Source organism: Apis mellifera, linkage group LG5 (genome assembly GCF_003254395.2).
Source record: "Apis mellifera strain DH4 linkage group LG5, Amel_HAv3.1, whole genome shotgun sequence".
NCBI lineage: Eukaryota > Metazoa > Arthropoda > Insecta > Hymenoptera > Apidae > Apis > Apis mellifera.
In genome coordinates, this window is record NC_037642.1 from 1015854 (window position 1) to 1033521 (window position 17668).

The following is a 17668-nucleotide window of genomic DNA, read 5'->3' on the forward strand; positions in this document are numbered from 1 at the left end:
TTATTTATATATATATATATATATATATATATATATATATATATATATATATTAGAACATGCATTAAATTATTATAGAAATAAATCATATAATATAAATCTTACGAACAATTTCTAATTTAAAAAGAAATTAGCACTCTAGTTATATTTACAATTCTTTAAAAATTTGTTTAACGTATGATTTACGTTCCGCAAAATATTAAAATTGAATTGTTTAATGCTAAATCTATTAAAAATATAAAGTACATGGCATATGTATACATTTAATGTATTATTATAATTAATTAAATATTATGAATTTTATTTGAAATTTATAAAGTGTAATGAACACTAAATAGTATTTACACTTCAGTTTATTAAAAAAATTAATCAATACAATAGTAACTGATGTTGAATAAATCTGGCACGGATATAATTTAAGTATGTTAGTTCATATACATAGAATAATGCATAAATATACAAAGTGTGTATTATTAAAATTCCTTTTCAAAAATATTTTAATATATTTTTTTTTTGTTATCTTGAAATATGCTTAAATATATTTTCCTAACTAAAGAGATAAATGTGAATTCAATGTTATCAAAAAATGTAGAAGTATACTGTTTTTAAAAATTTGTTTACACTTTGTTTCTTTATGGTATACATATGTATATATATTTATATATTGTAATATAAAAAAAATTAAAATTGATCATAAACATTAACAACCCCAAAACAATAGTTTCTATCCAAACAATATTTTTTACCAGTAATTGTGGAATTTTATTTTTTTAACAATGTAATATCAATCATAGACAATAGTGATGTTTTTCAACAATCTAGAGGGAATTATAATCAAAATATATTGTATATACATTCACAGTCATTTTAAATAAATATGTTCAACGCACAGTCCCTCCTTGTGACTTAACAAAGAAATAGCTATTTATGGCCTCATATTACATGGTAAAAACAATTAAATTTTGTTATGTCACTTACTGGTTTTAATACATTGGTGTATATTTCTAATGCACTTAAGAAATTGGGACACAAAGGGAATGAACATCATGTTAGTTTAGGCTTGCCATTGGCAGTGACAGTGGCATTCATTGTTGTATTTGTAGCCATTTCAGCAGCTTGAGCCACTGCTACGGACACTGACTTCTCCACAACTTGTTGATAGACTGGCTTAATTAACTGAACAGATACAAAAAAATTTATAATTAATTAATAAAAATTTATAATTTACAATTAAATATATTATGTATGTAATTTAAATTAATTTAAATTTGATATAAAAATATTACACATATTCATAAAATTCATACATTTTAACTTATAATTATAAAATCGTATATTTTCAAAAAAAATTAATATTTAGTTTTAAGTATAATGGTATAGTTTTTATAGAAATTGTAAAGAACAGCTATCTCTTTTTTTTTTAAATATATGAAATGAAAATTATTTTACTTTTATGTTAAAATTATTTTTACTTTTATGTTAATTATAAGCAAACCCCATACCTTTTGTACATTTGCTCCTGTTAGTATTCAGCTTACATTAAGGAGGAAAAAAAATAGTAACATAATATTAAAGGCAATATTTATATAAGTAAAAAATGTAATATTAATGTAAAAGTAATGGATAAATACATATATAAGAAATAATATGCAAATATATTCAAAACAATTCAACTACAATCAAAATGATTTACAATAATTATATAATTTAAATGTTTTATTATTTATAAGTAGAGTTCGTTAGGTAATGTAAATATTCTGAAAAAAGGAGGGAATAATAGTTTAAAGTGGAATTATATAATTTAAAAATTATCATTAAAAATTATGTTTAAGCTACTATAAATATTCTAAAAAAATAGAAAAATAATTAAGATAATTTAGAAGTGTTAAATGTAATGTCTTTTAGGTATTGTAAATATAAAAAAAGAGAAAAATAGTTATTTATTAAACAATGGAAATACTAAGAGGAGTAATAATTTAAATAAGAATTGTATAATTTAGATATATTGTCAATTATAATGTCTATTAAATAATTTAAATATTCTGAAAAAAGAGGAAAATAGTAATGTAAACAAAAATTATATAGTTTAAAAATATTATCAAAAAAAATATTTATTAAGTATTGAAAATATCCAAAAAGAAGAGAAAAATAATTAGTTAAACAATATTTATCTAATTTATAAGTATTATCAAAGACAATATTTGTTAGATAATGAAAATATTCTAAAAAACAGGTAAAGTAGTAATCTAAACAAAAACTATATAATTTAAAAATATTGTTAAAAATAATATTTGTGATATATCGTAAATATTCTGAAAAAATAGCATAATAGTTTAAATAAGAATTATATAATTTGAAAATATTATCTAAAGTAATTTTTATTAGAGAATGTAAATATTCTATGAAAAGAGGAGAATAATAGTTTAAAGAAGAATCATATAAGTTAGAAATGTTATCAAAAGTGATATTTGTTAGGTAATTAAAATATTTTGAAAAAATAGTAAAGTAATGATGTAAAAAGTAAAAGCAATTGTGAAAAGATTTAGAAATAGCACAAAAAATAATATTTGTGATAAAATATAAATATTCCCAAAAATTAGGTATATTTTCAAAATTAAAACGAATAGAGGGAAAAAAAGGTAAAGGAGGTGCTGGAAAAATAAAATCATATAAAATTATAAACCATGATGAAGCAGCAGCCACAGCAAGTGTAAGTACAGTGAATAGTACCCCCATATCTCGAACCTGTAGAAATCATATGTGGAAGGTATGAATCAGGAAATATGGTGAAATGATGAGGAGCAATTATTTACATCACCTAGTTAATCTTTGGATTACAAAAAGAATTTTTTAGTGCATATTTTTTTTTAGTGCATAATATATTAAGTGATATTTTTGTCAGAAGTAAACACAACTTTTCATACATATTTTAAATAATAAAAATGTAAATAAAGGTTTACATAAATTTCTATTTGTATAATATGAACGATCAATATGTACATTAAATCAAAAAATTAGGTACTAAATGAAATTATCTAATTACAAATATATAAATTACTTCTCATCATTTTAATGCATGGAATTAGCTTTATTAATAAATAAATTAAGTAATGTTTATTAATTTTATAGCTAAAAAGATTTTACGGATAGCTGTTACTTATATTAAATGGAAAGCTTACTGAAGGAATTTAAATACATAGGATGTTATATAAGTAATTAAATGTACATTACTTACATTATTCCATAAAACATTAGCCACTTCATCTATTGCTATTCCAATTGTGTCATAATTACCGCTGTATCTAAATTAATAAAAAATAATTATAATTATATAATTGGAAAGAGTTATTAAATATCTCTTTAAAATATCTCTATGTATACCTAATGTATGCCAATAACATTAAGGTTAATATACAGATGCACATGATGAAGTTACAAATATTTGCTAATAGATATAATCCAGTAAAACCAAATATAGAGGATAAGAAGTACATAATGGCAACAATTGCGCAATATACTCCTGCAGTTCGCGTCGATTTAAAAACATTTTTACTTTCATTTTGTGCTTTAAAGTGAACAAAAGCTTTATCCATATCCTGTAATAAAAATAATGCATTAATGATTATAATAATATATAATAAACAGTATAAATAAATACAATTCCAACAATCTCTCACCTGGCATAATTTTTTTGTGTAAGTCTGACTAAATGATTCTCCTCCCATTTTTCTTTTATTCTGAAATTTGTATATAGCTTTATCCCTACAACGTGCATGTTCATCCTCTAAACGTTGTGTTGTTAAATATGGTTTTTTTGTTCCACAAATATCTTCCATTAATCGCATATAAAATTCTCTAGCTTCTGTAACTGCAGCTAAATTATTTGCTTCTGCTGTTGCCTAAAAATAAATTATAGAATTATATTATAAATATATGTTATTGTATGTCATGTATGTTATTGTATATTGTATATTATTATGTTAATGTCAAAACTTTTAAATTGTTGAGTTAATACTTTGTAAAAAAGCTTGGACTGAATATAAATAAAGATATATAAATGTTTAAAAGAATATTGATCGACTGAATGTTATATAGTTATCGAATATCGAATGTTTGTTTAAAAAATAAGAATGGTAAGTGGTTGAAAATGATATATGTGTATTATATTACTTATGCAAGAATATTTTTTAGTGAAAAGATTATTAAGAACGGTATCCGATTGATATCCCAGAACTTATTATTAATAATTATTATTAAATTTGATCAAACTTTTTTCTAACATCAGAAATATATAGAAACAGTATATTGTAAAAATTAAAATGTTTAATGAATATTAGACAGTTAACTTATTATTAGTGATATATAATTAATTACTATATATAATAAATATGCATATACAAAATTATTATATTTGAAATGTACTCTATATATGCACATAAAATTTATTATAATATATCTTAAAATTTATCATAAGAGCAATCAAAAATCAATATATATGAAGTTTTGTTTAATACATAGTATAAAATAATTTTGCATATTTGTATATTATAATTTGTCGCTTCAATAATTGATTTAATTCGCAATTCGTGAATTTTATCAAATTTTATAAAAGGATTGTCTAAGAAATAATGATATTTGAAATGTTTTAAATTTTTAAAAAGGCAAAAAATATATGCACATTGTTTCACTATTTATATTTAAAGGATGTGATCACAGAATAAAGAAAGTAAAATTTTTGGTAAAAGAAATATCCGATATAAGGCTTACTTCAAAATATATAAATAAATCATTTATCATTAGATTAATCTAGCATATTACATGTAAAAATTTATAAATAATGCATACAAATATTGCATGAAAACTTACCACTAACATACTTTTTGGTTCAGGAAGCTCGTTTCCTTTGTAAATTTTCATATAGCTTTTGAAATATTCCAATAAATCCCTCGCTTTTACAATTTGTCCATCAATTTTCTTTGTAACTAAATTTTCTGGAGCTAACAACATCGGTATTAATACCTTGAGTTGTTCCTTAAATTCTGGTTGAATTTCTGCTAATCTACCATCGAAATGAGGATTAGTGGCAATATTTAAACCTGGATGTGGCATGAGAAAACAAGATATATCCGAGAAACATGATTTAATGTGCTTTCTTAGACTTTGCAATTCTGGATGTTGTTTATCAGAAATTTCTAATCTTCTATTCAATATCTCTTTTCCACCTTCTGCACCATATTTCGCTTCGTAAGGATAACTCCAATCTCTTACTAAGAACTGTAACTTTTGGAATGGTTTGCGTCCAGAGTTTTGTAACGCCAGCCTACCATATTCCGTAAAAAGTTGCAAGTGCTGAAGATCATCCTCTTGGATATTTTGTGATAGATTATAAATTTGTAAAGATGACAACATTGTACTTAGAGCAAACACAGTCGCACAATCCTTCACAGTGGATTGACTATCGAAAGCACCTTGTGTATCCATTAAAATCACAGCAACATTTTCACCATCTGGTAAAGTACCACGAAAAACTTTTGACCACATTAATATGCCTGTCGTGTCTCTTTCAGATCCTCCTTTCCACGAAAATCCACGTAATGGTTCATCTTCTTTACCCAACCAAGAATCCGTTTGATTGTTGTTATTATACTATATCATCCATGTTAACAATCAATGTTGTTATACAATCAATGTTCCACGTGAGCGTGAAAAAAATAAAGATAATTTTGATTTAGTTTATATATAAAAATATTCTATTAAATTACTAAATATACCAAAGCCATGCAGAAATCAAATTGAACAATTTCATTCATAATAATTTTTTTGAAAAATTATACTGTTATACATTTCAATTTTAAAATTAAAAATATTTTAGAATGTGGAATTGATCAATTTGATTTTTCTTAGAGACACAATTGATACTACTTTGTTACTAAATTTTTATGTGTAATAACATACCTTACTATTCATATATCGCAAGAAAAAGTCAAGCAGGAAGCTTTTGCCTTTTCTGAAAGCACCCGCTACCGACACAACAACTACACTCCTATCTTTAATATCATCTTCAAGGAGAATTTTTGATAAAGCTTCTTCGTTTAATTCAAAACTGTGATCTGGATGAGCAAGCACAATTTGTACAGGGTGTCCTAAGTCCGAGGTATTATTATCCTGACTATTCATCGAGAGACGTTCTATTCTTTCTTGCCAACCCGATTGATCTAATGAAGATCCACAATTGAAAAAACATATTCATTGCATTATCATTTTTAAAGTAACAAATAACAATTACTTAAACATTACTAACATAGTTATTTGATGAAATAAAATATAATTTTAAATTTAATTTAGAAATATTTTTCTATATACATAATTTGATATATTATAATTTTATTATTTTATTTATTTTGATAAACCAACCACACACACACACACACACACACACACACACACACACACACACACACACACACACACACACACACACACACACACACACACACACACACACACACACACACACACACACACACACACACACACACACACACACACACACACACACACACACACACACACACACACACACACACACACACACACACACACACACACACACACACACACCACACACACACACACACACACACACACACACACACATTTTATCGCATATAAAAAGAAAATATATTATAATATATTATTATATATTATTTCTATATATAATTCTATATATTAATCTCATATATTAATTTATTATTAAATGTTTGAAAAAATATATTTTTCTGATTATTACTATAAATTATCAAAAAATTAATAAATTTATTACTATAGAAATATCAAATGAAAAAATATAAGTTAGATATCTCATTAAATATCTTATTATTGTATTATTTGTATTATAGATTTCAGCTGATCTAAATTTTTTTTTTCATAATTTTTGATAAAATTTTTCTCGAATTAATTTTAAAAAAATAATTTATAAATATTTTTCACTATTTTATCTTTCTGAAAAAATTATTTATCGAGATCTTTAAAAGATATAATGAAGAAACGAAAATAAAATTAAAAAATAATTTATAAATCACGAATGATCAAAAATTTTTATCTTACCTGCAAACGGTAATAAGAATGGAAGCATGACGACGTTTGCAGGCCTTGACTTAACTGACATCATTCAGGCACATGAACGTGAGAAACGAGAAAACAAATAGCTTTAACTATCATTGCATGCGAATAACATACTGACCATGTAATTCGATTCAACTTGCAGATACGAAACTTATGCGCGAAGAACTTATTTTAAAAATTTAAGAAGATAATAACAAATGTAAATAATAAAAAGAATATATCGTTAATAATCATGATCAAATAATTATGTACACGATATTGAAAAATTGTTAAAATGCTACAAATGAATTTTATAACTTTTGATTTGATGGGAATTGATGTAAAGAAAAATGTTGCAAAAAATGAATTCAATCAATTTTTTTCAAAGGTAAAATTATTTTTTTATTATAAATCATATTTTTTTACGAAAATCAAAAATATTGTCTGAAAATCATGATTTATAGGAATAATTCTAATATTTTCTAATAATAATTTTCTAATAATTCTAATAGCGTGCTATTTATAATCTATTTAATTATTATTTACGAAATTAGTATTAATATAAATAAATAAATTTAAAAATCAATTTCAATTTTGTCATATCTTCATTATTTCAATTTTGTCATATCTTCATTATATCAATTTTTTTCAAGTTAAAATATGACATGTACTTATAATAATATATAATTATTTACTTATAATATATAATTTGTTAATCCTTGATAAACTAATTATATATATATATATCATAATAATTATTTGATTAAATTCTATTTTTGAAAAATCATTTAAATTAATGATAAATGTGAAGCTTTTAGTAGAATATAATTTTAAAACTATATAAGTTTTTGATAATATTTTATTATATATAATTATATATATAAATATTTTTTATTTGCATTTCTTATTGAAATCATCAGTATTGAATTCAGAATTGAATCTTATTGAAATTAATAAAAAAAATAATTTGAAAAAATTAATTCATGTATATAATTTTTTCACACAATATATAATATTCATATGTTTTGAATATTCAATCTTAAATGTAAAAGAAAATCTTAAGAAAAGTTTAGCATTGAATATATATAATGGTAAATATATTTTAACGAATAACTTGAATTAAATGAATTGTCATAATATATTTGATGAGAAATTTTAAGATCATCGAAAGTGAAAATGACTATAAAATAAAAGTTGTTATTTTATATATTATCCAATAAAATATAAAATAATTTATTTTATGCATTATTCCTATACAATAAAAAGAATTTTTTTTAAAAATCGTAATTCATTATATGTATACTTGAAATGTTATTGCTAAATATTATTATAACGCATGAAATGCACGATATCTAGGTTTCAAGAATATCGTACACTTTCGTTTTTCAATATAGTTTCCATACTATGCGCTCATAGAACTCGAAGTGAATTTCTCACGACTCGATTTCTCGATTTCCTGTTTTATAATTGATGAGATATATACATTTGAGATATACATTGAGATATACATTGAGATATATATGCATTTGCATTCGTGTAAAACGACTATACTAGTCTGGCATCTTGACCACAAACCTGTTATTCAAAAATAAACTAACTTAACAGTTCGATCGATCTGTCTTCATGGTTGAATTTTTGAACACAACTTTTAAATAAAAAATTGAAATCCTTTCTTTTAGACACGATTCAAAATAGATTTTTTTTTTCTTTTTCGATTAAATAGTAGCTTATTATGAAGATAAGTTAATTTATAGTTCTCTTTTTTATTGTTTTTAAATTTTTAAGTCATAACTTTGCTGTTATTTTTAAAAATAGAAATATTTTTAACATATTGGCACAAAAACAAAGATTTAAATATACTGATTTTTTTTTTAAGTTAATAATTCATATAAAATTTAATTATAGAATTATGTTATAGATTAATTTTTTAATTTAAATTTGATCGAGAATTAATTTTTTTACTTGATTATTTTTGTACAATTTTAAAATAAATAAGTAGATTTTATTATAAAAAAGATGCACAATTATAATTTTTTTTTAATTATAATAAAAAATGTTATTAATAGAATTCAATGATTTTAATATTAATCCAAGGATTATCTTTGAATTAATAATTTATTCCACTATAAATTATAAATTATAATTTCTTTTATCCATTTTTTTTTTCGTTTCCGTCCGTTTTATCATTAGTTCTTTTTTAAAATATATCGATTAAGTTAGTAACTAATATTGACTAATAATAATTAATATTAAACTATTATTAAACTATTCAAAAATAAATTTTTTTCAAAAATTAAATATTAAGTTTCAATAATTATTCCTAATTTACTATAAATACTAAAAAGTATAGATTAAAAAGTAGATTATACCGAAATAGTACGAGTTAATGCATTTTAATTACATTGTGACGTAAATTCTTCGAAATAATCTTGGATAGTGATAAAACATTCGAAATATTGAAATCTTTCGAAATCTATATAAATAATAATTTGTATAGATATCATACAAAAATATGCATTTTTTATCTAATTAATAAATTTTGTATTTTAGATTTATTATATTTATTTATTATAATTAATATAGTTTTATATTTTAATATATAATTAGTATTTATAATGTAATTTATCACAATAAAAAAATATAAAAAATAAAACAAAATTTTAATTTCTGCACATAAACTATTGCTATTGTTGGTTAATTAAGACTTTGAAATTTGAAAAATTTCCAAAATAAAAATTTATGAAAATTTTAACTTTTCTAAAAATAAATAATAAATAAATAATTTTTCATTTTTCAGAAATGAAAAAAGAATAAAAATAAATATTCTGATTTCGAATTTTGAAAATTTCAAGATTTTACAGATTCTGCATTTGTATTGAAACATTTCGCCAATCTAAAATCAAGTTTCGACATTAATCTTGAACGATTATATACATTCTTATCCATAAGAAAAGAAATAAAGAAATTTATTAAAACACAGATACAATTTTCTGAAATGATTTTATCTTAATTTAATTATGTATTACATATTTAATTTAATTATATAATATTATTAATAATACTTGAATGCAAAATTATTATTTTATATAGTACAGTCCGAAATAAAAGATAATAAGCCATTTGACATGTCGAACATGATAGAACAAAATTCTATATATTTTTTTATTTTAGAAATTTGGTAATATTTTGATAATAATAATAGATGTTAAATATGCCATGAGATCTTATAAATTAAATTAAATAGAAATAATTATTTCTGTTTTAAATTAAATAGAAATAAGGAATGAACAATATATACGATCATGTATGTAAAGAATAATTTTAGAAAATAATTAATTGTAATAAAAATATTTAAGCATATTATTACTCTTTCAAGAAATATATTTTATTCGAGAAATTGAATAATTTCTTGTATAAAAAAAGAATTGAATTGAATAAAAGAAAAAACAATAATAAAACAAAATTAATAGAAAACGAGAGAATCAAATCAAGATGACAATTAAATGGTATCTTTTTTAAGCTGAATTTCACACATATCGTTGTAAAAAAAATAGCACTTAAGAATTCTAAAAACGCTTAAAATGAGTAAAAACATAAAAATTGGAAAAAATATTATGGACAAGTCGAAATTTAAAAAATTTGTTAAAAAAGAATGAGTTATATGTAGAAAAAATACACAAATGATAAATTGATAATTGATTCTATTATTCTAATTGTAAAATATGGAAGTCAATTCATAATAATACAAAAGTGTTTCGATGCAAATCTGATAATTTAATAAAAGTTTAAGAAATGTTGTAATTTAATGAAAGTTTAAGAATTAATAATATGTATCTGAACATTTTTTGTAATCATACAATATTTAGAAGAAGATTAATTAGAACAAAACTTTATATTTATGCAAGACAACAATTCTAAATATATTTTGAAAATTTATAAAAATTATGATACACTCACAATCATTTAATCTCAAGTTGATTAAAAAATTATAGAATAATGTATAATTAATTATATATATTTTAATAAGATTTTTAATGTAATTTATATGATATATTTTTAATATTATGTATGCATAATATGGTTCATAATTATTATCCAAATATTACCAAATATTATTCAAATATCTTGTTTTATACTATTGTTACATTATTAATAGCAAAAAATTTTTTTTAGAAAAAATTGAATAATTTCAAGGAACTACATTTTGATGTTATTAATTTTTTTTTATAAGCAAATATCATTATATAGAGAATATTATAAAAGACGTGAATTAATTTTTTTTTAAATAATATATCTTTTACTGCACCAAAATGATACAATTTCTTTATAAAAAAATATTTATGTCCAAAAATTATTAATTTCAAAGATATTTTAATTTAAAGTTTATAAAAATAAATAAATATCGTTTTAAAGACAAGAAAAATATGAACAGTAAAATATTATTTTGTCTTTATATATTTTGTCTTTCAATATGAAATGATACCTAAACTAATGATTTTTGAACATAGATTATTTCTTATAATATTTTCTGTAAAGAATATCAAATTGTATCAACTGATAGAATAAAAGATACATATCTCATTTAAAAAAAATATCAACCTATAACCTTTTAAACATGTCCTTTTTATATGCAAAAAAAAAAAAAAAAAAAAAACTAATAGCATAATATACTCTTCCCGAAATAATTTCATGTAAAATATTTTTTGTTAAAGACAATAAAATGATAAAATTAAATGTTAATATCTAATGAATTATTTTGTAATGCATGCTAATTTTATTTATATAATAGATATAATAGATTATTTCATAATATAAATAGTCCATATTTTTTAATTTATGTAAGTGTTCGATGATTTATGAACGGAAATATACATATTATGAATAAATGTTAATATAAAAAAAGTCGATTATATTTGCATTTTAATCCTATTTTTTTTCGATATCTCTTATATTTTTTATTTTAAATGCTACTTCCTTGTAATCGTCAATGTCAAATCGCTATTGGCAGACATAATCAATTTTTTAATCTATTATCATACAATGTATTTACACGAATCATTATTATGTTATTATATAAAACTTGTATATACAAGAATTTCTCTGAAATTGAGACATGTCTGGTTTAGTAGGAAAAATAAAATACGATAATTTAATTAAATTAAAAAAAGTGATCTGTTGACAAATAATACATTTGAAAAGAAGATGGAGATCTTGAAAACAAGATGTTGATTAATGCAATTGTTCTAATGAAAATCTAAAACTTAATTTATTTATGAATGTATTATTATGTTTTATGTCACTTGAAAATCACTTTTATTTATGATTATTATCTCGAATATTTTTAAGTAACTTGCACGTAACATTTTTTAAAATTTTATTTATAAATTATATTTAAAAATGTTCCATATCTTCAATAATTTTTTTCTTGAAATTCAATATTATATATTCATAAAGAAAGACTTTGGATATCGTTTATATTACCATTCAGAATAGAAAATTAATGTTATTATATAAATATCATTTGAAATCATAGAATTTTTTATATATATCTAATTATGTTCTTTATTTAAAATATGTAATATAATTGCATTTCAATATAGCTATGGATAATACAAAATTAAAAGCACAAATAAAGTCATTGTCAAGAAAGAAGAGAACAATATATTCTCTGAAATAAACGAATATTTTGTTTCAATATTTGAATGAATAAAATTTACTTTTTTTTTAAATATTATTTTTAGTTATGAACTAAAAAGAAAAGAAAAAAAACCACAATATATCTATACGCAATAGAATGAAAATTCGATCAATCTTTACGAAATATTTTTATTTAATAATTAGAAAATAAAATAATTAAAAAGATTAAACAGATTATCTATAAATAAGTTTGATTTTCTATGATGGCCGTGCGAAGATTAACATATAGAATTTGTGTAGCGAAAGAAATATGAAAAATCAAATCTATAAATATTGACAAAAAAATTGTGATTGTGCTTGAATATTCACACACGTGCATATATATTCACGTACATTGCTACACTATGATTACTTATTTCCTACATTACATGTTCATGTGCCTTATAATGACATTGCTTTTTGCATGATATTAGATATTTTATGATGTTCGTAAAATGCATTAATTATAATTCAATGCAGAATATTTATTTCTTCTCGAATAATCAACTTATAATACGTTCTTAGAAAATATCCGGAAAGTTTTTAATAAATCTAATTTATTTTAAAATAACACATTTCATGAGATTAGGTTAAATATAGGTGAAACATAGTAGTTCAAGAAGTAAAATTTTTATTAGAAATATAAAATCGTGAAAACTGATCAAATCCTTTTTCATTTTACTAAGCTTGAAATATATTATAAAGAACATTATTTTGAACAACTTTTTCCTTTAAATATAACAATTTTGATTTTCAAATTGTTCATAAAATTTTTTATGATATATACTATGTATTTGTAATGTAATATTCGATTTATTACATTAATTTATTACATTAATTTTTCTGTTTATTGTATACTGTATTTGTAGCAGTGCATGCAACAATATGCAATACACTATTTATCAACTGTTAATATAAATATATCATGGCGACCAGTACTCAAAATAATTGAATTAATATCACCACTTATTATTTATAGCGAGTTTAAGCATTCTACGAATATTTGGAAGTAGAATTATGAAAATCGATATCGTTATCATCAAAATATTAATAATATATATATATATAATCAATAATAATTCTATTCAAAATGCAAAATATAAAACAAAACCTAAGTGATTGAAGTTAGAATAATAGCAACTTCATATTTAATATCTTTTAAAAAGGATCTTATTTAAATTAATAAGAAAATAGATTTTCATTCATTATATATATTAAATGTTTATGTATTTATGTAACTATGTAACTAAATACAAAATGTAATTAATAGTTAATAAATAACGTATTAAGGTATATTGACGTATATATTATCATAGATTATATTCATAGCTATTATGCACATGTATAGAAAGAATTCATATTATAACATTATCAGTATTAGTAAAAAATTTTTTACAAACAACATGAAAATCAATGTTGATTGTTTTTTTCTTATATACAAAAAAAACTTGTTTGTGCATTTTTTATAATATATTTCAAAATCATCAAGATTGATAAATAAAGTTAATTAACAGATTAATCTTTAAAGTATTTCATTTATTTAAAATGATAAAAAAAAAAAGTCAATGTCAGAAATTCAGTGCAAGTGTTTTTTTTTTTTCAAATTGAATATTCTACAATAAAGCACAAAAAGAAATTGGGCAATTTTTATCAATGAAAAATTAAATATAGGATGTTTTTCTATGTGTCTTCATAAAGAAGTTCAAATTTATATATTTGTTTATATATTTATATATTTATTTATTTGGAAAGTGATGAAAAAATATTTTATGTATTATGTGTTAAATAATTTTAATTGAATGCTGAATAATCAATCCAATCTACTGAATTATTTAATTTGAATGATTATCTAATCATTATTTGATTATCAGATGTCTCTAAGGTGCAATTTTTTAAAAATATTTCTTATTCACTTCCCATATATATAAATAATTATGTATCTTGAATTTTTTATAAATTACAAAAATATTTTGTTAACATTTTTTTTACTGATAATCAAGTTCAAAATTCAATTAATTTGTATATCCTGCAACAAAAAGATGATATCCCAAAAATTTAATATTTGAACAAATATATTTATTTTTATTCTTATATTTATATTATAAATTATTATAGATATTATATTAAATTCTATAATATTACTCCAATATATAATACATGTAATTTTTAAAATAGTTTTTTTTGTAATATTAAAATTGTTTCTATTTCAAAATGAGATAAAGATTATTTCTTTAGTCTGATGACGAAATTTCAATAAAAAACAATAATAAACATATACAATATTAAATGTTCAACATTACACGATATAAATAATGACGGTTTAGTTTTAACTATCGAAAAAGAATTTAGAAATTGTTATCATCTTATCGCATCTCTTGACTTCTCTTTAAGTTTTGATTAGAATTTTTATTATCCAATTAATTTCGTTAACAGAAGCAACCTTGAAATTTATATATGAGCAAAAGATTTTATCATATTTAGAAGTGTGTCATCTTTTTGTTGTGGACTGTAATATAAATATCATTACCTTTTACATTAAATTTAAAATTCCGAAAAAAAATTTTAATTTATGTTGATTTATTAATAAAATGTATTAAAAAAAAGTATTCTTATCATAAGATGAATACGAAAAGACGTGCTTAAGAAGAAAAAAACTCACTTTCTGTTTCTCTTTCGTTTGTGTATACCCGTGGAACACGGTTTACGTTCTCATCGAGGGCCGTCATCGGTGCTTTCTTGACTGAAAATAAATTTTCAAACGCATATTTAGTCTCTTTTATATAAGAATATCTTGTATATATTATTTTTTTATAAAATATTTTCATTCATGAATAACAAATCATATAAGAAGAAAAAAAATTTATGAAATTTTATATAATAAATATTATAAATAATTGGAAAACAGACTATTGAATGGTTTGTGTAACAAACTGCTATTTTATTCAAGATTTAAACTCTTTAAAAAAAATTTATATTTGAAACGTTTGCTGTTACAATGAACTTCGAAGGTCTACATTCCGATAAACATTTTCATTGCCACGAAGCTGTTGCATTCACGAGATTTTGGAAACGTGCCAATTTCATGACCGAATCCTCACATTCAATTAAAACAAAATTCTAAAAAGTTGCTCTCAAAAGCTCGTTTCGCGTATCTATTTAAAGATCTGATGGATGATTTTATCATCTTTAAATTCTAAACGTTTATGCACATTTTTATGAATATAAATAAAAAAATATGAAAGAAGAAAATTAATAACTCGTTTCATGAAATATTTAAAAAAAAAATACATATTTTATTTTTAGAATTTTTATGCATTTCGTTATATCTTTAGAAATACGTAAATAAATGAGCAGTCTAACTATATCTGTATCTTCAACAAGATGACGTATTTAATATTAATCGCGTCGAATTCAATTTCATATCGATCTTATGATCCACTAATATTTGATATTAATAACTGTACTTTGAAATCCGCCATCATAGAGAACTAATAAAGAATTTATAGCCAATTTAAATCCAGCCTACTCGTATATACGAAACTATTCGTATATTCGAACATTTTACTATTATGTTTCTGTACCATAATCATCCCGATCAACGCATCCTTTTATCGCTTGTTGCGTCTCTCCGAGCTTTTGACAGCAAGCCAATTCCCTATCCACCGAGTAAACTTTTCAGTCCCAATACATATCCCGTCCAAAATCCGTGGTTTTAAGCTCGTTTCGTTTCGCAATTAAATTTCACGACACACGGCTATTCTCGATTTCACAATATTTCGTTAAAACCACCATTTTTTTTCTCCCTCTTTTTTTTTTTTTTTTTCCCCTCCCCTAAATTTCTCTAATCCACGATCAAACATTCGATTGAACCTAAACTTGACACGGTCAGCTATTTAAGCTGGTTTTACGTTGTTCCACGGCGCACCACGATTCTCGTGCCGATCGATAGCCTTATTGTCACGAGCCTGTTGCGTCTTCGTCCTCGGTGGCCTGATCGGTTGTTGTCTAGGCCTGGGCGATTGCTGCTCCTCCCGTTTCCGGATGCTCGTTGTCTTCCTTGTTTCGCTCATCCTGTCGGTTGTCTCACATTCGACACACTTAAGCCTCGCGCTATTCCACTATCGGACTAAAAAGGAAAAATCGCGTATCGACTGGACCGACCGAGGAAACGATGGCAGCGATGGACCGACACGTACAGGTGCCCACACGGTCGAGCACTAACTCGTACATGGCAACCGACTAGAAATATCCCGCTGTGTGTGGTGGTGGCCTGGCCGATGAGCAACAGCGGTCAGAGCAGCGGCGAACTCCACACCAGTTGGCAGTATCCCACAATCGGTGAATACCGGTGAAACCTGGGTGACGATTGCGGTGTGTCACCTTGTATCGACGATAGTTACGCGTCCTGCGTACAGCTGTATAACGTATAGCTTGATATTACGCGCCGCGAAAGGCAATTAATGAATACGCTCCGCGGAGATCCGCTTCGACGACGGCAACCCAGGAATAAACCGGCCTGAACGCACGGTATTTAATAATAGACGTAATTGTGATCTCATTTCTAGATTTACGACCGTGATTTGGCGTATAAGACCAGTTGGGATGTACATTATACCGAGGCTGTATTGAAAGTTTGGATTTTTATACAAGTTTGAGTTATGTATGAGAAAAGAGAGAAAGGAACAAAAATTTTGTTCTTAAGCGGTTAAAAATTCGATGATTTTAAAAATATAAGTTTTGGAATGTTAAGGAAATCATCTTATCGAAGTATTTAAGATTTTGGATTTTTTAACATCCATAATAATGATTTGAGAAGGTTTCTGGAATTAAGAAATAAAAAAATTTATTATTCGAAGATTATTAATCCAAAAGGATTTGGATTAATAAAA

The 17668-nt window shown here is 23.0% G+C and overlaps 1 protein-coding gene across 1 annotated transcript; it reads right to left on the minus strand.

Annotated features, from left to right (window-relative positions):
• Positions 1–334: 334 nt before the first annotated feature.
• On the minus strand, positions 335–17235 carry LOC550886 (atlastin). The gene is made up of 8 exons (XM_006557226.2): positions 16705–17235; positions 15439–15519; positions 5955–6214; positions 4866–5645; positions 3677–3898; positions 3381–3595; positions 3235–3301; positions 335–1175 (listed from the first exon to the last, which is right to left on the minus strand). The coding sequence occupies exons 1-8, from the start codon at positions 16847–16849 to the stop codon at positions 1044–1046; spliced, it is 1902 nt and encodes a 633-aa protein (XP_006557289.1). The 5' UTR covers positions 16850–17235; the 3' UTR covers positions 335–1043.
• Between the last annotated feature and the right edge of the window lie 433 nt (positions 17236–17668).